The sequence below is a fragment of the Equus przewalskii genome, chromosome 1 (genome assembly GCF_037783145.1).
Source record: "Equus przewalskii isolate Varuska chromosome 1, EquPr2, whole genome shotgun sequence".
NCBI lineage: Eukaryota > Metazoa > Chordata > Mammalia > Perissodactyla > Equidae > Equus > Equus przewalskii.
The window spans coordinates 80,340,066-80,362,293 of record NC_091831.1 but is presented as its reverse complement, the minus strand read 5'-3'; the positions used below and the strand labels follow the sequence as shown (position 1 = coordinate 80,362,293).

Genomic DNA, 22,228 nt, shown 5'->3' with positions numbered 1-22,228 from the left:
GCTGTGGCTTCCAGGCCACCGGAGTGCTGCAGAGGAGTCCTCCAGAAGGCAGCCCGTCCCTCTGCTGGGGGCCTGTGCATCGTGGTCACTGCTTCCCACAAACCTGCAGGGGGCCAGAGTCAGGACTGTGCAAAGTGGGCTTTTGGAAGAGGTTTCAAGCTGGCTTTAGCTGGTATGAATCTTTTTTTCTCTTCCGCGTTCAACAACAATCATTTTAATAGGCTTCCTGACTCCAGTAGAGGCTAAACTAGACACATTTTAGCATATTTTAAATGGCTTTATTAAAGGCTATTAATATAAAATACAACCAAGTTACAAGTAGTCAGTAAGAATTCTCACTTTTGAAAACGTGTATCAAAGAAAGGGAGGGACAAAGAAAGGGAGGCCGCCCTGACATCCACGTGGGGTGCAGCATGGGCTGTGACAGACCCCCGCTGTTCCCAAAGCAGGAAGCACTCCCAAACCCCGAGGGTTGGGGAGGGATCCCCAGGGGAAAGACCCGAGACTGGCTTCTGACTTTGTGGGGAAGATTTTACAAAATATAGTCACCCAAAGCAAGACACTGAATCCTTGAGCTGAATGCCAGGTGCAGAGAAGGAGAGGGGCGGAAATCCAAAACCACACATAGGCTTCAGCTAAAAAGTGTGCATTTTTAAAAATAATAAATATAAACTCCTGGTTTTAGAAACTCCATCCTGATACATGGGGAAAAAAGGGTGGCAAACACCAGAGCTTCGTTTTCCCTTACTTGGACACACCAAACATCGATTCCCAGGAGCCAGGGAAGGAACCATCTTTGCGTAGACGGCCCAGGTTAAGAGGAGGATCTGGGGTCAGGCAGGATGGAGACCCACAAGCATGCGTCCTCCAGCCTCCACTTGTCCCTCTCATACTCTTCCAGTTCCGAGAGCAGAGCAAAGCAACACGACTTGAGGACTCCCTCCAGGATTTGCCAAGTTTCGATCTTACATTTAATCTCAGGAGGCTGTACCATAGGAAATTTTAAACGCTGTTAGAAAAGATAACTAGGAACTGGCTCCGTGGCCGAGTGGTTAAGTTCGCGTGCACCGGTTCGGATCCTGGGTGCAGACATGGCACCGCTCATCAAGCCATGCTGAGGCGGCGTCCCACATGCCACAACTAGAAGGACCCACAACTAAAAATACACAACCATGTACCAGGGGGCTTTGGGGAGAAAAAGGAAAAATAAAATCTAAAAAAAAAAAAAGATAACTAATAAACATGGCTGGGTACCCCACAGAGTACTAAAGGAGGCATAATCTTTGAACAATCCCTCCATCTCCCCAGCTCCCGGAGAACTTGCAGGTATTATTGGGCTTTATGAGAAAGTGGGAAAGAAATCAGAATTGTCTCCCCAAAGAACAGAGAGATCACCTCGGGCTACCTGGCCCAGGCCACAGATCTTCCCTCCCTGCTACACCAACACCAAGGAATGCACACTCACGTGTGCACATTTCTTTTTTTTTAAGGGATCCCGCTTTCAAGCAAGGGTTCTAAAACAGCCCTGTGCCCTCGAGGCCACCGGTGGATGCAGGCAGTAAGACCAGCTCTGAGGCTCAGCGGCTGATGGAAGGGGCCGCACCCTGCCGTGCTGTTCCAGCTGGGATTTCGGCTCCTTTCCCCTCACCACCATGCTAGAAACCTTTTTCCCCTTGCATGTTTCAACTGTACTTAAACGGTACAGAAAGAATCTGTATTTGCCACAATACGATCAGTAACCAAAGGAGGAAGGTCGAAGCCCAGACTCCAAGGGGCCAAAGGAAGCTTGGGGACATAACACAACTGGCAGAAACCAAACCCAAAGTTGGCTAAGCCACAGCTCTGGCAGAAACTTGCCTGGGGGAAAAAAAAAAGTTGCCATGTGCTTTACCTTGGAGCCAGATAAAATATTCTGGAAATCATTTCAGAAGGTCCTGTGAAACAGAAAGGCATTTTGCAAAAGACACACGTTGATATTGAAACCAGATGCTCACTGGCAGAGCTGGCAGGGATTAAGGCTTCAGGTGAGGAGAACACAGTGAGAGGCAATGTGTGGATCACGTTTGGGCACATCCTGTAGGCTCACGCAGCTCAGGGGCCATCGGTCAGGGCAGAGGCTTCGCAGGGTAAGGCTCACACTCCTCCCCACCCCGCCCTGCCCCATCCCGTCTGGGGCAGGGGCCACCTCGCTCCCCCGGGCAGCCTCGGAGCCGCCTCCACTGGAGCAGCAGTGGGCAGTGAAGTCCAGCTCCAGGAGACGCTGCTGCTATGATCACCAAAGTCTCCAGGAGGCACTGCTGGGGCAATGCAGAAATGCAACACTTCCACTTCTGCTGACGGTCAGGGTTGGGGGAGGGTCCATTGTGACACAGTTTGACCAGTCCTTGGGATGAGGGACGTCCACTGCCCCTGCCAGTCTCATGCCAGAAGGCTCTAACACACCTAAGGAGAAGACCCCTGTCCTCCAGCAAATCTGCCATCTGCCTTTACCCCTGCAGAGGCCCAGGGCAGGGAATACCCAACCCCTGACGTAAGTAACAAGGAACTTCCAAAAGCAAACAAGTACAAACCCAAGAAAAGTGGTAGCCCTACAATCGCTAAATCTAGATACAAAATAATGAAAGTTAATACAAAACTTCTAAACATGCAGCTCTTCTTAAAGAATGATGAAGAGTTTGAATAAGTTTCAGGGCAGCTTAAAGACGACCTCTGCCATGTGTCAACAGTCAGTTTCCTGGAAATGACACAAGGGTGGAGGGCGGCACATGATGCGAGAAATGTGGCATCAGCAAGGGAAGCCCTGGACAGCGGGGAGCATCGGGCAAAAAGTCATGGGGGGCAAATCCTTCCATGGTCACAGCCAGCGCGCTGATGTCATTACTGCTAAGGACATCACTAACAGTCACCCATCAAAGTGACTCCATACATTTTAAAAAGGGAGGAGAGGAAGGAGAAAGATGGAAATCACTTTTATGATTTTTGTGACATGGCTGAGGTAACTCTTTCTCTGGGGGGTGGGGGCGGAATTGGGTGGCGCTGGAACAGAAGTTTTATTTATAAGATTTACTGAATTCCTAACAGTCTTTAAAAATTCCAAATGTAAAACTTCTGTTATCAAATCATTGAAAATAGCATATATATCTGGTCTTACCAAAAAGGGAAAAAACTGGAAATCTGAACAAGAAAATATTTACCAGTTTCCAAATGGTTAAGAAAAGAATGTACAGAAACCGGGAAAAGACACAGAAAATGCTGCCCTTTTCATCCTCCTCCGCCACGCCACTTTGGAAAACATCTTGGGGTTCTTGGTTTTATTTATTTTTTTTTGTCTAACCCATTTTACCAATTGTCCAGAAAATCAAATCCTGTCTTCAAGACGACATTACTTGAGCTGACCTGTGGAAGGGACAAAAACACCAAAGTAAGGCATGAGGGTTTTTTTAGTTACGCATAATCTAAAAACAGCATCTCATTTAAAATGACCCAAATGAAACAGCCTGCTTCCGTCTCAGAGGCTCCCTGACCTCAATTTGTCTCAGAGCTTGGAACCAGAAAATTAAATAAAATTCGACGCAAGCTGCACTCTGCCAGAATCCAACACTTGCCCCTGTCCAACCCCAGGCATGTCTGTGAGCAGCTGACAGACCCTACCTACAGACAAAAGGAGAAAAATGTATCATTTCTATTTCTGAATGACAGGCATGTTTAAATTTAGTCATCATGGACGAGAGAACAAGTTACAGAGACAGTCCTTCTAATGTAAAACTCACACGCACAGACAAAACAAAAAGAAGTTGCAAAGTTGAAAGAATGACAAATATGGGGAAAGGATGTAAAGTACTTCTTTCAGGTTATGTGGAAGGTTCTGGAGTGATTTTCCCTAATCCAGGGACATTCTGGTTTCCTACTAGTTTCTTAAATGTGGTGGTATTTCACTCTGCTCTGTGCACAGAAATCTATTCTTTCAGAGGATTTCATCCTCTCTCTCCAACCCCCACACAAACATTTCCCTGCTTCTTTTTACAATTAAGACTCTCACATTCTTTACATAAACGCTTCCATCAGCGGAAGACCCAACTGCAGAGTATCAGAGAAAGAGCCCTAGACAAGGACAGAGGCAAGCTGAGCAGCTCTGTAAGAAGGAGCCGATGGGCAGGAAGATTAGAGATACAAAACAAAGAGGACAGATGGGGCACGCACTAGAGGAGGCAGGAAAGGGAGGGGCCAAAAACGCTGCTTCAGATGCTGGGAAACCTGAAGGAGAGGACAGGCTGGAAGGCTGACATGGAGCTGACGGAAGGTGGAGGGAGTACCCATCACAGGGCTCCCTTTCTTCAGGAGGACAACTGATGAGGTCATCTGCTGACAGAGGCGTGGAAGCACCTGGAACCCCATTCCAGGAAACACCCAGAGGATGACCACAGCTCAACAACAAAAAAACACACCAATTAAAATTGGGCAAGGGATTTGAACAGACATTTCTCCAAGGAAGATATACAAACAGCTAACAAGCACATGAGGAGATGCTCAACATCACTAATCATTAGAGACATGCAAATTAAAGCCACAAAAAGACAGACACCATCTCACACCCACTAGGATCGCTGTTATCCAAAAAGGAAAAAGAAAACAAGAGTTGGTGAGGATGCGGAGAAACTGGAAGCCTTGTGCACCGCTGGTGGGAATGTAAAATGGTACAGCCACTGTTGGAAAACAGCATGGTGGTTCCTCAAGAAGACAAACATAGAGTTACCATACGATGCAGCAATTCCTCTTCTGGGTATACCCCAAAAGAATTGAAAGCAGGGACTCGAACAGATACTTGTATACCCATGTTCATAGCAGCATTATTCACAATAGCCAAGAGGTAGAAATAACCCAAGGGTCCATCAACAGATGAATGGATAAACGAAATGTAGTAGGAAATACTCCAGTCACTAAAGGACAAATACTGTATAATTCCATTTCCATGAGGGACCTAAAGAAGGCAAATTCATAGAGACAGAAAGGAGAACAATGGTTGCTAGGGGCTGGAGGAGAAGGAATGGGGAGCTGCCAACGTTTTTCAAGATCAAAGAGTTCTGTGGATGGATGGTGGTGATGGTTGCAAACCAATATGAATGTATCTGATGCCACAGAACTGTATACTTAGTATTTTAAGGCTCATTTTATGCTACATATATTTAGCTACAATAAAACTTTTTCAAAGATACATTAAGGAAAAGAAAAGACAGCCAAGGAGACTGGATGGCCCTAACATGGAGAAAACCACATCCTGGGCTTGCCCAACAACAAGAGAGCCAGGAGCCCAATGGGGTGCACAGAGAGGTGGGGGACCAGGGGAGGAGAGCCGCTGAAGTATGCCTGCTTGCCTTGCCAGTAGGTCATGTCCCCCAGCTCCAAAATCCAGACCCAGTCCTCAAGAACGGGTCACTGGCTGTCTGGGCAGCTCCCACAGAGAAGGCCTAATATGGTTTGGAGCTGTGACAGCCCTGGGTGCAGAGCCTCCCAGGGGGTTCCTCTGAAAGCAGCAGGACTTGCAGGCTGCACGCACACTGAAGTGTTTGTTTAAAAGCAAGATCTCGCTCATCACTGTCTGGTCCCATCCCAAGGCCACAACTAGCGGGGAGCACACCCAGGAGGCCAAGAGGGACCCCTCATTTTCTTCCCTCTGGCTGTCCTCATTGGTGAGCAAGCTGCTCCCCGTTCCCAGCCCTTCCTCCCTCCTGCCCTCCCCCCAGCAGGACTCAGCCAGCATTCTGACCCATCCCGAAATGCTCTGAATGCCAGAAAGCATATCAGGGGAAATGCTGTCGTCTCCAAGATGGACAGGACATGGACCATTGTCTGTGGTCGCATCCAGTCCATGATTTTCCCCAGAAATGGTTCTCTCCCTTGTCTATTTCCAAAGGATAGCTTTGTTCATTATAAAACACTGCCTCAAAGAAGGTCCCCCTCTGAAATATGACTATTTATCTATATTTTTGGGGGTTTTGTGCAATCCTCCAACACTAGTTCCATTTAACATCATAATCAGACATCTTGTCTTCTCTTTGCTCACTCAATTTCTTAGGAAATGCAGACCAACTATAAAGACAATGGTCACCGCTCCCACAAAGAAACAGGAGAACATTCAGAGGCCGCTCATGCTATTTATTCTCGCGGAGTCCCTCTTTCCTCACGACACACTCTCCCTCACCCAGTGAGCCTCTCAGATCTTTCTCTTGCTTCTCCTCTATCCCCTAGAAAGAACTCCATTCTTTAGGACTCCTCTCTGGACCCCTATTCCGGCCCTGCTTTGAAATGAGTAGCTGCCAATCACTCCTTGAAGGAAGAGTCTCCTCTGGTCCCTGAGGACAAGCACGGCCACTCTTGGCAGAGGCTCTGGGGTCCCTGCTTCCTCCATGTCCCCATCAGACCACCCGCTGATCCCTTCCTCACTAATGCCCCAGCCAACGTTACAGGCCCCCCTGGTTCAGTGGGCATCCAAACCCCTCCCACACTGGCCGCCTCCTCCCCGTGAGACCCCCTGTTCACTGCCCCCTGCCCTCCCTTCCTGATCTGCCCCCACACACCTGGGGAAGGGCAGTGGGCATCTGCAACATAATCACATAACAGACTGACACTCATGGCACCAAGTTGGACTCACAAAACTTATCTCCTTGCATTTCTGTCAGTCACTGAGCTGCGTAACAAGCCAGCAGTCCTCACCCCGAAAGTCCTCCAAGGGCTGGGCAGAGAAAAGGAGGAGGAAGGGGAAGACGAAGAAAGCGTGGGCATCTGCGGCCCACCCGTCCCGTAGGAAGTCTCCCCAGGTCACTCCCGGAGGAGGGGGCCACCTGGCCTGAAGCAAGGCTACCCACCTGTGCAGGCATGGGTTCCGAGAACAGAGCATCCTCCACATCCTCCGCATCTTCCTGCCTGGCCTCGGGAGAGAGCAGCTTCCCCATGGGCTCAGAGCGGGTGGTTTCGTTCAAGGTGCTGGTGCAGGTCTGGACAGGCTGGGGCCTCTCGTGCTCGAGACTGATGCTGGGAAGGACACGCTGCTCCTGGCGGAGGTTGCTGGGCCTTTCCACTTTGACCTCCTTGTCCTTCAGGGCGGGGTCCTGCCGATAAGAGGCAGGCAAGACCTTTTCACCTTTCTCCATGGACTTGATCTGGCTGGGGGTCAGCGACTGGAACTCAGCCTCAGGCCCCTCGCCCCGGGACCGCTCTGCATTGATCTTCCAGAAGGATGCTTCTTCTTCCTTCCGGGTAGGACCCAGAGCGTCCAGGCTGGAGGACTTGCTGCCCTGGGAAGATCGGAGGGCCTGCGAGCCCTGAGAAACTTTGGAGAGTTGCCTCGGCTCGCTGGTGGCAGCGCCGCAGCTCGGCTCTTGGATGGATAAGGAGGCGATGCTGAACTCCATCTGACTCTACAGCCGGGACACAGGAAGGAAAAAAAAGAGAAAGCAATCTTATAATCAACAGAAACAGGTGTGCCAGCTCACACAACCTCCCCCAACAGCAATAACCATGGTTGTTGTCCATTTGCTGGAACCTCCTGTCTGTCCTGGGTGGTTATTTTTAGGACTGCCACCATGTACCTGAAACACAGCAGAAGCTTTGATACCAAGACTCTGTCACACTCTGAGCCACAAACAGTATCAAGACTCCTGAATCTTATGATGATGAAGGCCTCTCTGCTTGGTGAGCAGAGCACCCACTTGTCTCCTCAAGGGTGATTCCAGCACCTTCTGAGGAGGAGTTGCCTGGTGGGAGACTGCCCTCCATGGGAGGGTGATGAGTAAGGCTGCACAGCTCAGCCTAACCCAGCCCTCACCTCCAGGGCCTCTTCCCTCCCGACCTACAGGGGCGGACAATGGCGAAAGAAAGCCAACAGAGCCAGACCCTGCTCTCCTGGACTAAACCAAGAAAGTGAAGGGCAGGCCTGAGTACTGCTGTGGAGACCTGACCCTCCCCTTGTCCGAGACTCCATCTTCACGCCTGCCACGGACTGAATTGTGTCCCCCCACCAAATCCATATGTCAAAGCCCTAACTCCTAAAGTGCTGGTATTAGGAGCTGGAGCATTGGGAGGTAATAAGAGAGACGATCTCTCTCTCTACCATGTGAGGACCCAGCAAGCAGGTGGCCGTCTGCAAACCAGGAGGGGAGCTCTCACCAGAAACTCACCACGCTGGTACTCTAATCCAGGGCTTCCCACCTCTAGAACCATGAGAAATAAATGTCTGGTGTTTAAGCCCCCCACAGTATTTGTTACAGCAACCTAAGCTGACCAAGATAGCACCTTGCTGCAGACATTTCCTCTTTAGACCCCCAGCAGGCCGGGCACAGCCCACAGCCCCGTATCTGAGTGCTCCAGAAACACTGTCCTGAGTCCGAGGCTGCCAGCCACGGTGACGTCTAAACATTGTAGTGCTGAGCTGTTCTGACCAACAGATCATCAGATGGAAACCTAAACCCCTTCCCTTTACAGCAGAACACACAGGAGAACCTCATCTCTCAAGCTCTGCAGAGAAAGCAACTTGCCATGTCAATCATTTCTAAAATCAATCTTGAAATTTCTCTTCCTTGTGACTTCTGCTCCCTCATACACCCCGTCGTCTTTGTTTTTTAATAAAAGTAACAAAACTACAATACAGCAAGTTTTTGAATTTGAAAAAAGAAGTAACAAATCATTCACAACCCTTCCCATAATCACTACTACTTTTCATATTTTTGTGTGTTTTCATACACATATTTTATGAGGTTGCAATTCTGTTATACATATTGTTTTGGGTATTGTTTTTTCACTGAATCATAAGCATCATCCATGGTGCGACATGGTCTTTGTAACCATTATTTTGAATGGGTGTAAAATTGGGTAGCTGCCCCATCATCTACTTGACCATTTTCTTATTATCTGACAATTTGCCAGGTCTAATCTTTGTTGTCATAATTAAGGTTGCCACGAACATCTTCACACACCTATAGCTCTCCCCCATTTGGAGTTAATTTCTTCAGATAGATTTCCAGAGGTGAAATATCCAAATACAAAAGGTTTCCACCTCTCTTTTTTTATGGTTCTAGATGCAAACCACCAAATTTGTCTTCCAGGGGCTGCCCAATTTCTAATGCCGAAGCTATATACTGGAGTAGCATTTTCAGGCACCGCTTCCTTATCATCACTGAGTATAATAATTTAAAACTGTATGTGCTCACTTACATACAAAACATGGTTCTTTATCACATTAATGCATATTCCTTCCCTTAATAAATTGTTGATTCAGGTCTTTTAGTTTTTACAAACAGCTCTCTCCTAGGACTCTCACCAGCGGGCACGGACGTGCTTGTCAGGGCAAAGATGAGAATCTTGCTTCTTCCACAGAAACTGCAGGCCCCGAACCCATAATGCTGCACATTCTCTCAGTCTGAGACTCTCCTAAAAGCCCGGATTCTGACGACCAGAGGTGTCCCCTCAAGGCTCAAAAGATGAGATGATGAGGTGAGGAAGGACTCAAGTTAAAATTGCAAGCACAGGCTGCCTTGAAGCTCAGTGTTACAAGAAATAAAACCCAAGAAAAAGACGTCCAAGCTCTGGCCCTGCCAGTGCTGTGGTTCAGAACGATGGAGATGACAGAGCACATCCAAGGCTTCAGGCATACTTCTTGTTGTTGTTGGGTTTTTTTCTTTTCTTCTTTCTACAAATGAGACAATGGATGTTTGGTGCAATTGATTAAATTATCCTAGGTCAGTCCAGTCCGAGATTGTGCAGCTGGAATTTCAACCTGGAACAAGAGACTCCAAGGCCTGAAGCCGTGCTGGCCATCACACACATATAAAAAGCCAGTGGCCACCAGGGACAACATCCATGGAAACACCGGAGAGCCTTGTACAGGCAGGATTTCTACAAGAATGTCAGTGACCTAGTTTGATTTTTAAAGGGCTGTTAATTGTTTTTTCACTTGAGGTCATATTGGCTGATAACATTGTGTAAATTTCAGGGGTATATTGCCATACTTCAGTTTCTGTACAGACTGCATCATGGTCACCACCAATAGTATGGTTTTTATGCGTCACCATACACATGTGCCCCTTTATTCCTTTCACCTTCTCCCCACCCCCTTCCCCTCTGGTAACCATTCATCTGTTCTCCTTATCTATGTGTTTGTTTATCTTCCACATACGAGTGAAGTCATATGGTATTTGTCCTCCTCTGCCTGACTTAAATCTCTTAGCAAAATACCTTCAAGGTCCATCCATGTTGTTGTAAATGGGACGATTTTGTCTTTTTTATGGCTGAATAGTATTCCACTGTAAATATATACACCACATCTTCTTTATCCATTCATCCGGTGATGGGCACTTGGGTTGCTTCCACGTCTTGGCTATTGTCAATAATGTTACAATGAACACAGCGGCGCATAAATCTCTTTGAATTGTTGATTTCATGTTCTTTGGATAAATATCCAGTAGTGGGATAGCTAGATCATATGGTATTTCTATTTTTAATTTTTTGAGAAATTTCCATACTGCTTTCCATAGTGGCTGCACCAGTCTACATTCCTACCAGCAGTATATGAGGGTTCCCTTCTCTCCACATCCTCTCCAACATTTGTTACTTCTTGTCTTGTTGATTATAGCCATGCTGATAGGTGTAAGGTGATATCTCATTATAGTTTTGATTTGCATTTCCCTAATAATTAGTGATGCTGAACATCTTTTCATGTGCCTGTTGGCCATCAGTATGTCTTCTCTGGAAAAATGTCTGTTCAGATCCTCTGTCTACTTTTTGACTGGATTGTTCACTTTTTTGTTGTTGAGTTGTAAGTTCTTTATATATTTTGGAAATTAACCACTTGCTAGATACACGATTTGCAAATATTTTCTCCCAGTTGGTCGACTGTCTTTTTGTTTTGTTGACAGTTTCCTTTGCCATGCAGAAGCTTTTTAGTCTGATGTAGTCCCATTTGTTTATATTTCCTTTTGTTTTTCTTGTCTGAGTAGACATGGTACTTGCAAAGATGCTGCTATGACTGATGTCAAAGAGTGTCCTGCCTATGTTTTCTTCTAGGAGTTTTCTGGTTTCAGGTCACATTTAAGTCTTTAATCCATTGTGAGTTAATTTTTGTGTATGGTGTAAGATAATGGTCTACTTTCATTCTTTCACACGTGGCTGTCCAGTTTTCCCAATATCATTTACTGAAGAGACTCTCTTTTCTCCAATGTATGTCCTTGGCTCCTTTAAAGCACTATTTCTGAGTGAACCATTCTCAATACTCTGCATATTTCCAAATTCTACAATAGAATACAGGGAGATTATGGGCCTAGAGATGATGGTTTCTTTAAATAGGCAAATTGCTAAAAAATAGCTTGGAAGTGGGGACCAAGACTCAGAGAACAGAACTAACTTTGATCTGGAAATTATAGTGTAAGGAAGGCACTTAAAACTGAGCACTTCATCAAACCCCAGGCTTTTTTAGGATCAACAATTTCTCCAGTGGTGATCTCTGCTTAGAAGCCTCTGGAAGGCTAGGTTGAATATCTGTCTATGTGGAGGCAGCCGTGGGCCAGGCCAGGGATGCTGGGAAGAGTAGGCAGTCACAGTGGTTCCTGGTTGCTTCAGGGCTGCTGTCGAAAGGGCACCGAGCAGCACTCAGCTGGACGTGACATCCTCGAACAGAATGACAGAGGCTGTTCCCACGGCTCCCTGGACAACTGGAGACCACGTGACAGCTCCTCGGGGGAGGGTGTCACCTGTTAGAAGAGGGCCATGCTGACAGAAGCAGCTACGTGGTTTGGGGGGCTTTGGGGATAAAAATAAGGAAAACAGAACTCACAGAAGAAAAGAAGTTCTAGATGTTTGCTTCTAAGTCTCTTTCCCTCAGCATACATTGTTTTAGATTTTGCAAATAAAATAAGACTACAATCTCCCTTAAAAAACCAGTCCTCCTCGATCAGCTGAGCTGGTGCTGCGTCTCCTTCCTACTCCTCACCCCAAAGGACAAGAGGTTATTGTCCCTGACATACCTGTTGGGCAGGGGGCAGGGGAGGAAGGGAGAAAAGGAGCAAAGTGTCTTTTTTCTTGTCTGGGTCTCATTTTATTCAGCTCCAGGAACTCCAGCAAAAGTGGCCTCGACCAAGGCCATGTGTCCAGGACTGTGGCCCCCAGGGATCTCATTCTACCCTGGGGGTTACCTGTCAAGGTGCCTACGACAGACAGCACCAGAGAGAGGGAAATGCGGCTGCAAACTCATTTACAAAGACGCACAGTCGTGCGGGTCATATGCACGTGGCGCCTTCCACTTAGCTCCTTCTGCCATTTTACAGGAGGTTCTACTGTTTTCCCGCTTCCGAAACTCCACCCCAACCCAGCTTTCCTCTCTCTTGGCCATGCCCCTTCTCTCCCAGACCAGGGCTCCTCGTGGGCTGCCCCTGCTGGCTGTGTTTTCTCCCTCGGAGATGTCCAGGAGCTCCTCCGAGCCCCATGTCTACCAGACACCCAACCAAGATGCTTACAGGTACCTCCCACCTCCAGCTCCAAAACCAGTCACCCTCCTCCCCTTAAACCCCCTCCTCCTCTGTAAAGGGCAAAACCACCCAGCAGCTACCCAATCACAAACCTGGGCTTTTTTCCTTTTTAGTAAAAAAGGAGTAATAATCATTGTTACCCCATTGGACTGTTGTCAAGATTAAATGAACAATGTGCCTCAGGGTTTTAGCACAAGGCCTGACACACAGTAACTACTCAGTAAATGCAAACTACTTCCTTCTTCCCCTGAGATCTGCGTGGTCTGAGGTCAGCTAAGCTCCACCTCCATGATCACAAGCTATGGGGGCATCTGTAGTATTCTCAGTGGTTCCCTTCTGGCTCGGGCTCCTCTCGCACCTTCCTGGGGGCACCCAGGGTGTGGCACGTGGTACCTGTCAGCTGTAGCTGGACACGCAGGAAGTGTCTGCGCTTGGAATAAACAGCAGAGCTGGCATGAATGCTACTCTGGAGCGCATGCCCTCTGGGGGCACGGAGTCTGAGCTGCGAAGCTCCCCATGGGTATGGTGGCCGAGCCTTTGTCCTGTCCTGCCCTTTCCCTGAGCCTGTAGTTCTGGGACTGTTGGGAACTCTGACCTCCTCACCTTCTACCAGCCCTTTAAAGGTCATGCCATACCGGAGGTTCTGAGAGATGGGTGTGAAGGGGCCCTGGGCACCTCGGGGCCCTTCTGACCCTGGAATAGATCGGTGAGTCTGCCTCATGGAACTGATGGGATAGCAGGGGGACCACTTCTGGACCCAGCAATGAGAGCTGTCCCACCTTGATCTGGGGCCCAGCACAGGTACAGAGCCTGGCAGAGAGAAGGGGAGGAAAGTGGAAAGACAATGAACTTCCGGATGCAATTTTTTCACTTCTGGAAAAAAGTGTTTTTCCAGGTGGGAAAAAGAGCTCTTGGGAAAGGCGGTGAAGCCAGCCCCACCGCACAGCCCTGAGCAACACAGAGCAGGGGCCCCGGGAGAAGACGCTGCGGGTGAAGAACAGCTGCTGGGTCAGACTCCAGCTCGTCCAGGCAGGAAGACGGCGTGGGGAGATTCAACTCGGTGGTCTTATGAGGTCTTTGAGAGGGGAGAGATGGGGGAATAAACAGGAAGCCCTGGCCCCTTGCAGAGATGCTGACAGCCCCACCCTGAATGCCCCAAGCGCTAGTCAAAGCCCCAGGGAAGATGTGCTAGAAGGATTTAGTCCCGACGAGCCGGGACTGGGCATCGGTCACCCACGTGGGGAACCGGGTCTCAGCCGGCCACGTCCGTTCTAAAAACAGAAAGACCACAACTGAGCCCAGTATCTATTTTTACGTCCCACTCACTGGAGAGGAATGTGTAATATTTCAGTAAAGAGGGAGAGCATGCAGCCAACACTAACTGTTTGGCTTGGCAGCCTCTGGCAGATCTAAATTGTTGAGACAAAGGCGGCAGAAACATTGTCAGAAAACATAATAGTTTAGTGGAGCAAATCCTAATAAATTCACAAAGCGTTTAACATCTATTCTCCCCACCTCCTCCTCCAAAGAAGAAAGAGGAGGAAGAAGACGGAAAGGTACTACAAACTTTTAGAATCTCAAAATTAGAAGAGACAACTTGACCGGGAAGAGACAGCATGACTCGGCCCCTGGAGATTGGGGACGTCAAACCCTCCAGGCCATCGGGGGACCAGCAGTGCCCGATGGACAGCCCACCCTTAATCCCAAGGCCCCCAACACGGACCAGGGCTGAACAGCTAAATATGTTACCAGGGAGGACGGGGAGCTAAAGAGCTGGGCAAACAAATGGATGAATCTTGCTCTAGTCCATAGTGCCCATCTGTCAGGCCCCACGGCAACGTGAGCCAGGAAACTACCAGAGACCCAATAGGTGGTGGATGTGCAGGGGCCCCGGTGCAGGGTTTAAGGTTAAGGGACAAATGATAGTCTCTGCCCTCCAGGGGTTTGCCATCTCACTGGGACAAGATGCACCCACAATCAATAAACACCCACAACACTAGTTGTGTTTTCATCTATCACAGTACTTCTCACAGGGAACACAGAAGAGGGACAATTCCAGAATTGCAGGACAGGGGTTATAAGCACGGCCCTGGGCACAGACGTCCAGCTCACATCCCTCGCTTTACGCCTTGGTCTGCTCATCCGTAAAATGAGTTGTTGTGAAGAATAAATGAGGAGATGAGCCCAAGATGCTCAGCACAGACTGGGGCATGTGGAGAACTGCTCAGCCGTGACTATGATTGGGAGAATCACTGGAAACTGGATTTGCGGGGGTCTGGAGGGCAGGTTGGACCTTCAGACGCTTGGGGTGGGGGGGTGATGAGCAAAGGCACTGAGGTAAGAAAGAGCATGGCCCCTGAGGCAGGACAGAACAGTGCCTGTGCGATGGCAGCAGGGGGCTGAGGGGGCAGTAGAAGAGACCTGAGGAAAGACCCCTGGGGCCACAGGGGCAGGGCTGAGGGTACTGACATGTCATTCTACTCACACAGAGAACCAGGAAAGGTCCAGAGCAGGGGACTGCAGGTCAGCTCTGGGTCTCAGGAGGGTGAGTTAGGGACAGCATGGGGGAAGGGAGGAAAGTGACTGCTGGGCAGAGATTGAGGGGTCCTGGAGAGGAGAGCCTGGGGGCCCCAAGTGGTGCAGGAACTACACTGTGATGGGGGCACAGGGCAGCCCCATGTTACCATGCTTCTCAGAAACTTCCGGCTGGCCATGAGGATGGACAGCCAAGCAGAGCCACAGCTTGGAACCAAGGGAATCCTCTATGTGTATCCTGCTGGAACACCCTTCTGTTCCCCCGTGTGCAGGAGACACCTGCAAGCCACAGATGGACCCCAGTTCCAATCTCTCCTCGTCCATTCAACCTGCCAGTGATCGCCTTCCCTAAGCCCCCGTGTCCTGACCTGTGGCAGGAACAGTGATACCGACCTCCCCAGGGTGAGGAATGCAACATGTGTGCAAATCCCTGACGAGGGCAGAGCACCCAGGAGGCACTCATGTTCACAAGTACTCACTTCTCTTCCCGAGGAAGGGGCTGGAAGGCCCCCACTCTGGGAATGGTCTATACTGGCCCTTTGAGATCTTTTCATCCCAAAGGAATCAAGGAACCGGTCCCCACCCAGCCTACTTACTGTCTCCAGCTGAACGTCGGGAGAAGGCCTGGGGAAGATGGAGGAAAAGCCAGACAGCTTGGCGGAGGAAAGCAAGCGGGGGCTGGGGTGGGGTCCCCAGAGCCCAGACCCCAGCGCCAGGGCCTGACCTGCCTCCACAGGCAGTTCCTCTAAATTCCCCAGCCCAGACCGACTGGAGAATGCCAAGAATCCTCTCTGCTTCCAGCCTCCCCTCTCTGGTGCATTCCGAGTGCTGGGTTTTTTCCTCCAGAAACATCAGTAGCATGAGAGAGGAATTCACCACGGGGCCCCACGGGTACCCTCTCCCCCAGCACGCCTGCCAAGCCGAGAGTGGAAAAGATGACGACCATGACCACCCCCACAGGCATGGACAGGCAGCTCTCCCTCTGAGCCCCCTTCTGTGATGGAATTGGTCAGAGTAGCAGAGGCACCGGGCTGGAGCAGCCTCAGAAGGAAGGAAGAGGCCCAGGTAGGGAGGGATGGGCTGGGACACTGAGCAGGACTGAAGAAGCAGGTGCCTAGCTGCTACACCAAGACCACTCTGGGCTCGCTGGGCCATCAAGGGCTCTCCTGACCAGAGCTGCGCTTGACTGGGGCAGCGACTCCAGGTCCCAAGCACAGCACCAGTTCATTCTCTGCAGGTGGAACCACCAAGCCCGGCCTCAGGAAAGAGGCCATACAGAGGTGCGGCAATTGGGCAAGGAACCCAAATCCCCAGGATTCTTAGCTCCGCCCCCAACAGTCGTGACCTGGGGTCAGGCTTAGCTTGGCCTCAGCAGATCTGATGATGGGGGTGTGAGAAGTCAGAGCTGAGAAAGAGCTGGGCACTCAGCTGACCCTCATTAAATGTCTGTTAACCTGAAGAGCTGGAGGAAGGCATAAGATTCTATCTACCAACATGTGTGTAAGTACGTGTTAAGTGAATGGAGAAAATGACTGAAAGAATGATTGTGCGGCTAAGGCTTTTCTCCTACGTGAGTTTTGCCACCAAATGCAGCCATCTCCTCCCTGGGCTGTTTTTTGAGTGCAGAAGTGTTTACTCATCTCTGCGTCTTAAGTATGATGTCTAATACAGAGGGGATGTATAATAAATCTCCACTGAATTTTTCAAAAAATCAGTGGATGATGTCATAAGGCAGAACATAGAATGGTGGCTGCCCAGAGCTGGGGGAGGGGATGGGGAGCTGTTTACTGGGGACAGAGTTTCAGCTGTGCAAGATGAAAAGAGTTCTGTGGATGGATGGCAGTGATGGTTGCACAACCATGTGAACGTGGTTAATGCCACTGAACTGCACGTTTAAAAAGGCTAAGATGGCAAATTTTATGTTATGTGTATTTTACTACAATTTAAAATTTAAAAACAAAGCAATAGATGATGGATAAACAATCGCATGAAATGACCTGGCGTCACAGATGCCAGGGTATGGAATCTTAGATAAAAAATGGTTACAAATTCTCGGCAACTCTCCTTCAAGAGCTGAGACCTATTTCCTTACACCTTGAATCCGGGCTGGACTGTGCCTCGATGTGACCAGCAGAACAAAGCGGAAGCGACACTGTGCGATTTTCAGAGGGCTTGCAGGCTTCCACTCTTGTGCCAGGGAATTCTTCCACCACCACAGGAAGAAGGCCAGGCTGGCTCGTTGGACATGTGGCCTGGCTGATGGCCAGCACCAACCAGACACGGAAGTGAGGTTATCTTAGAGCAGCCAGCTGCCATTGGGCTGTCAGATGACACGGGAGCCATCCTAGGCAAGGCCAAAAGAAGAACAGCCCGGCTGAGCCCTCCCAGGCTGCTGACCCACAGAAGCATGAGCAAAACAACGGCTGCTTTAAGCCATGAAGTTGTGGGGTCATTTGTTATGCATTAGCAGATTGATAGAAGGAGGACAAGAAACAGCATCTGAGTCTCCAGTCCTGCACTTGGAGATGGAGGCCACCCAACCCTGGCTAAAGCCACCTCCTGTTTGCAGCTCTCCAAAGAGGTTCTTATCAGGCTTTAAGCCCCAAGGAACAAGGTGACAAAGCCCGGGAAGCAGGGAGGTAGGGCTTGGAGCTTAAGGCTTGGGAGGTGTGAGTGGTGGGACTTCTGAGAACTCGAAATTGACTCGTGAAGACAGAGTAGGTTTGATGAGCTCCTCTGCTCTCTGGGATGCCGTCATCCTGCCTCTGCAAAGTTCTAACGCTAAACTACATAAGTCTGACGCTGAGAGATCAAACTGAAAGGTGAGGACACATAGCGAGCCCACCAGTTCCTGAAAGCTGCTGCTTCCCTCATTGAAAGGGAACATGAAATGGGACTGAGAACTCTGAGCCACAAAGACAATGCCTTTTACTAAAAGGATGCAAGTTAAGATGGTCAGCATATTCTGACCTGGCTTTATTGAGCCTTCTCAATATACCAGGTTCCTAAGGGACCTGGCTAGGGGGCTGTGGACACACAGCACCGGCACATGTGTGATTCCCACTGGACCCTATCAGTTCTTGTTCCCAAGGCCTTTCCCAGGCACTGTTCCCCACGCCAGCCCTAGGACCTGAGCCCATCTCAGCAGCCGCCCAGACGCTGCCCCATCCTTGTCCCAGAATGTCATCTGCAGCAAGTTATAATAGATGAACGTCCTGCCCCGCAAACAGCTGATTCGGGAACATTTAACAAGGTAAATTCTGAAGAGAGCCGGTATTCTCATGGGGCACACGATGGACTTGGGGCTTAGAACATTCTAACTATTTTGACTTCTCTGTGCCTTTATCACTGTGATACCATCTAATACAGGGTCCAGTCCAGGAAAATCTGTGCTGCTTTCTGGGCCACTGCACCCAAGCTGTCCCTTCCCAAACCACAGAGCACCTACTTGCCTCTTACTACGAGGTTTCACCCACGGGATCACTGGGAGGCCATATGAGAGGAATATGGAGGGCCCTGGCTGAATGCCAACGCGATGATGTACTTCCTACCCATCTACAACTTCCTGCACGATGTCACTAGACAAGGGCTTCGTTGCCGGATTTAGGAGCTACTGTTATTCCAGGCTGCTCCTTGAAGGCTAGCTATCCTTCACTGTCTCCCACCCCAACCTCAGCCACCCCTTCCCCCAGTGTCCAGATGCCTAGGGAGACTCCAGCTTCCGGTCACGCCATTTTCGCTCACCCTGCCCTCTGCACAGACTGAGGTTATTCATCAGCAGTGGAAATAAAACATAGCACATGTGGGATGCAGAGGTTGGCCTCTTGGTTTTAGGATGTTAGGAGCCCATGCAGCGGTACAATGAAGGCAGAAGGTCCCTGTGCTTGCTGGATGAACCTGTTCCTCCGAATCGAGGCCATGTACTCTCACAACCAACTTTTAACACTAATTGAGACTCGCCTCAACCGTCACAGGCATCACCTAGCCTGGGGCCGTCAGCACTTTCACTAAATGCTGCCTGTGTGCAACAATGCCAGCTGTCCTTCCTCATCTGAACCCTGGTCAAATATCTCATTTTAAGACACAGGGCCCCAGGTAAGGCCTTTCAGGCCTCCGGAGACTGACCCCCTCATTGCCTTGCCCCACTCTGACCCTCCTCCTCCCCCCAGGCTCCCTGGCTGCCCACTTCTGCTGGGATGAGCAACTGCGGGACAAGTGAAAAGCCAAGAAATAAGCCTCTTCAAGTATCAGTGCTTGAAATCCCTGATCTGACTCAAGTCTAAGCCCTATTCCAGGCACGCAGTCGTCTTCCTCACCCCCATTATGGAAAGACACCTTCCAAAACACAGCACTGAATGTTCTAGAATTCAGAGAATCCAAGGAAAAAATTCCTTCTTTTTCTTGGATTAGAGACACCTGCCCTTTGGTCACTTAGCTGCTTGTTAACGCACTTCTACTGGGGCGACTGGGGAGGAGGTGGGAAACGAAGTGAGTTAAGCTTGATATTCATAAGCAACTCTGGCAATAATAATAATAATGATAAGTGAATGACTAGGAAACTAGAGTTAGCATTCCAAGTTGGGCTGTATTAGCTACTGCACCGGTATGTGTATCCAGGGGCTACTTCTGCTTCACATGGTACACAGAGCAGGCTCTCCCTCTTCTCTTGCACGTTCAGGACTCTCGCCCATAGAGCTGACTCTTCCAGGCAATTCTGACAGATCTGCAGTCTTGTCTCTGCCACTGTGTCTCCCTTGTCCCCACATCTACCCAGCTTCCTGTCCCTGTTGTCCTTCTGATTTCATTTTAATAAAAGCAGCTATACTGGGCCTCCCTCCGCCCTCACCAAAAAGAGCCCCCTTCAACGCTTTGCCTTTGGAGCACCCCCACCAAGGTCTAAGTGGTGGTGGGTGGAGGCAGGAGCAAAGAAAGGGCCCCTGACGGGCCTGAGCCTGCCAGTCAAAGGGCATCACTGGGCCCGGCTGATGATACTGACGACTGCTTTCAACTCCACTGCCACCCCACACACACCAGTTTCCTAAGTCACCACAGTTCTCTCCCCTCCGCCTCTCCTTGTCCGCCAGCAATGGCCACATCACCTGCAGCCAGGCAGTGGGGCCGCTGTCTTCCGAGTCCACCAGATGCTGAAAGAGAAATAGAGAGCGACGCAACTCTTTTAAAAACGACAAACAAATCTAAATTTAATCCAACTTACCCTTGTTTCCCAGGAGAAGGGGGCAGAGTGCTCATCTTGCCAAGTTATGTCCTGAAATAAAAATTCAAGAATAAATCTGAAATCCCCATCCAAACATACCCCATGCAAACATCCACCCCAGGCCACGGGGGATCCAAAACTTAGGAATAGCCCAACTCCCGGCTCAAAACAGGCCTGATGCTGTGACGCTATGCCGAGAATGTGCCCACCTGCTCAGGCTGGCTTCACCCTCACCTTGCTGGCTGATGCTGCCAAGCACGCCCCTCCCATCAGACAGACACCTGACAAATGCCTGGGGGGCCCATGGCAGACTCCATGATAGACTCTGAAAGAAAGGGAATAGGGCCGCACGGGCGCAGGTCTCAGCCCTGCCAGTGATCAGCCATGTGGCCATGGGAAGATGACTTTGCCTTTTGAGCCTCAGTTTCCTCACCTGTAAAAGGAGAATTGCACTTGCCTTGCAGGGTTGCTGTGAGGATTCAATGAGGTGACATATGAAAAGAATGTCAGGCAATAATCTGCCAGCCAACGCCAATCCATCTGAGCCCTGCACCCTTCCCTATGTGCCTCCCAGAGATCTGAAAGGCAGTGATCAGCAAAATCAATGGAGAAAATGCCAGTTTAATGCAAGTGCTTAATTATAATGAGAACTCTGAAATCACTCCGCAGCCTCTAACAGCAGAACGCGACAGAAAGAGCCCTTCAGAACAGTCTCTGAGAATTTGATCTTGGATCCACTGTTTTGTTCATTGGCCTAAACAAACGACCAGAGAAGTGGCCTTTCCTTGGCGACCCCTCTAACCCCCAGCTGTCTTCCTGTGCTGGCAAATGTCTCATGTGCGCCCAGCTTCTACTGGGGATCATATTTCCTAAACCAAAGATTGGGACACACTGGGCGATACAGACTGAAAATGGGATAAAATATTTTAAATTGAGACTGTCCTTCCATAAAGTACTTCCCACCCAGAGGTACTCCCCGCCCCCAAGGAGGTTAGCTGGCTCCCCACTCCTCGACAAGGCAACAGGCTGCTTCCTGCAGAGCCCACTTCATCCCCAGCCTCAGCCTCTGAACTGGTCTGCATGTCTCCTGTCACTCCTGGCCATCAGTCAAAACTTTAAAAATGAGAAGGAATGTGGCCACTGCCCTCCCATTTGGAATTTCAGTTAGACCCAAGTCACTTCTCAATTTACAGACTCTGCCCTTCCAAAAATGGAAATGGGCTGCCCGGAGGAATGTGAATTAATTAAGCCTTCATGAAGTCACCGGGCAGAGGCTGGAGGCCCAGCCTTCAGGGGCACGGGGGCTCCTGTGTCCATGTCCCTGTGCGTTTGTGGGGGAGGAGAGTGTAGTTGAGCTAAATGACCTGAAAGTCCCTACAATTCTATGATCTCAGGGCCCTCTAAGTTCCTCTTAGAAGTAACAAAACAAGAAGGACTTTGTTTGCAGATGGGTAAAATAAAGGAGGCCAAAGGAACGAAAATATCGTTTATTCTAGATTTGGATCAGTGGGAAAAAAGGAAAATCAACTGGCAAATGTGCTCCTTCTATCCCAAGGTAGGACAGCCCAGTGGGCACCTCAGTGGACAGAGGAGGTATGCTGGGCAGGCAGACACAGAGAAGGGAGCAGGGCGAAGGGCAGGGCAGGCCAGGGCTGGACTCTCCTTATTGTGTGATACGATCCATCTTCTAAATGTTAATTATGCAGCTTGAGTCTCTCTGAAAGATTAAAATAATAAGGCTTTTGGCTTTGCAAGGTGAATGAATGTAAGACTCTGAGGAACGAAGATTTAGCCTGGAGCTTAGTGAGCTCACTCTGCAGTGGCTGCAGCCCATATAAGCCAAAATTCCGAGGGGGTCGTCGAAAAAGAGAGGGTCACACTGTGATTTCTCCCCAACTTGGTGTCAAGTCAATGGTCTTTTGTTTGCTCCGGCAAGAAACTGAGTCAAGGGGCAAATTCCTTAGAT

The 22,228-nt window shown here is 49.5% G+C and overlaps 1 protein-coding gene across 2 annotated transcripts in view; it reads right to left on the bottom strand.

Annotated features, from left to right (window-relative positions):
- Positions 1 to 256: 256 nt before the first annotated feature.
- Positions 257 to 22,228, bottom strand: part of C1H1orf198 (chromosome 1 C1orf198 homolog) — a 33,358-nt gene continuing 11,386 nt past the window's right edge. Inside the window, exons 2-5 of one of the 2 annotated variants that reach the window (XM_070569077.1) lie at positions 20,263 to 20,313; positions 20,147 to 20,191; positions 6,864 to 7,415; positions 257 to 3,396 (exon numbers count right to left, since the gene is read on the bottom strand). In XM_070569077.1, coding sequence (XP_070425178.1) covers positions 3,340 to 3,396; positions 6,864 to 7,415; positions 20,147 to 20,191; positions 20,263 to 20,313 — 705 coding nt within the window. In that variant the 3' untranslated portion in view covers positions 257 to 3,339. The remainder of the gene's footprint in view (positions 3,397 to 6,863; positions 7,416 to 20,146; positions 20,192 to 20,262; positions 20,314 to 22,228) is intronic. The other variant, XM_008526741.2, reaches the window with a different exon arrangement.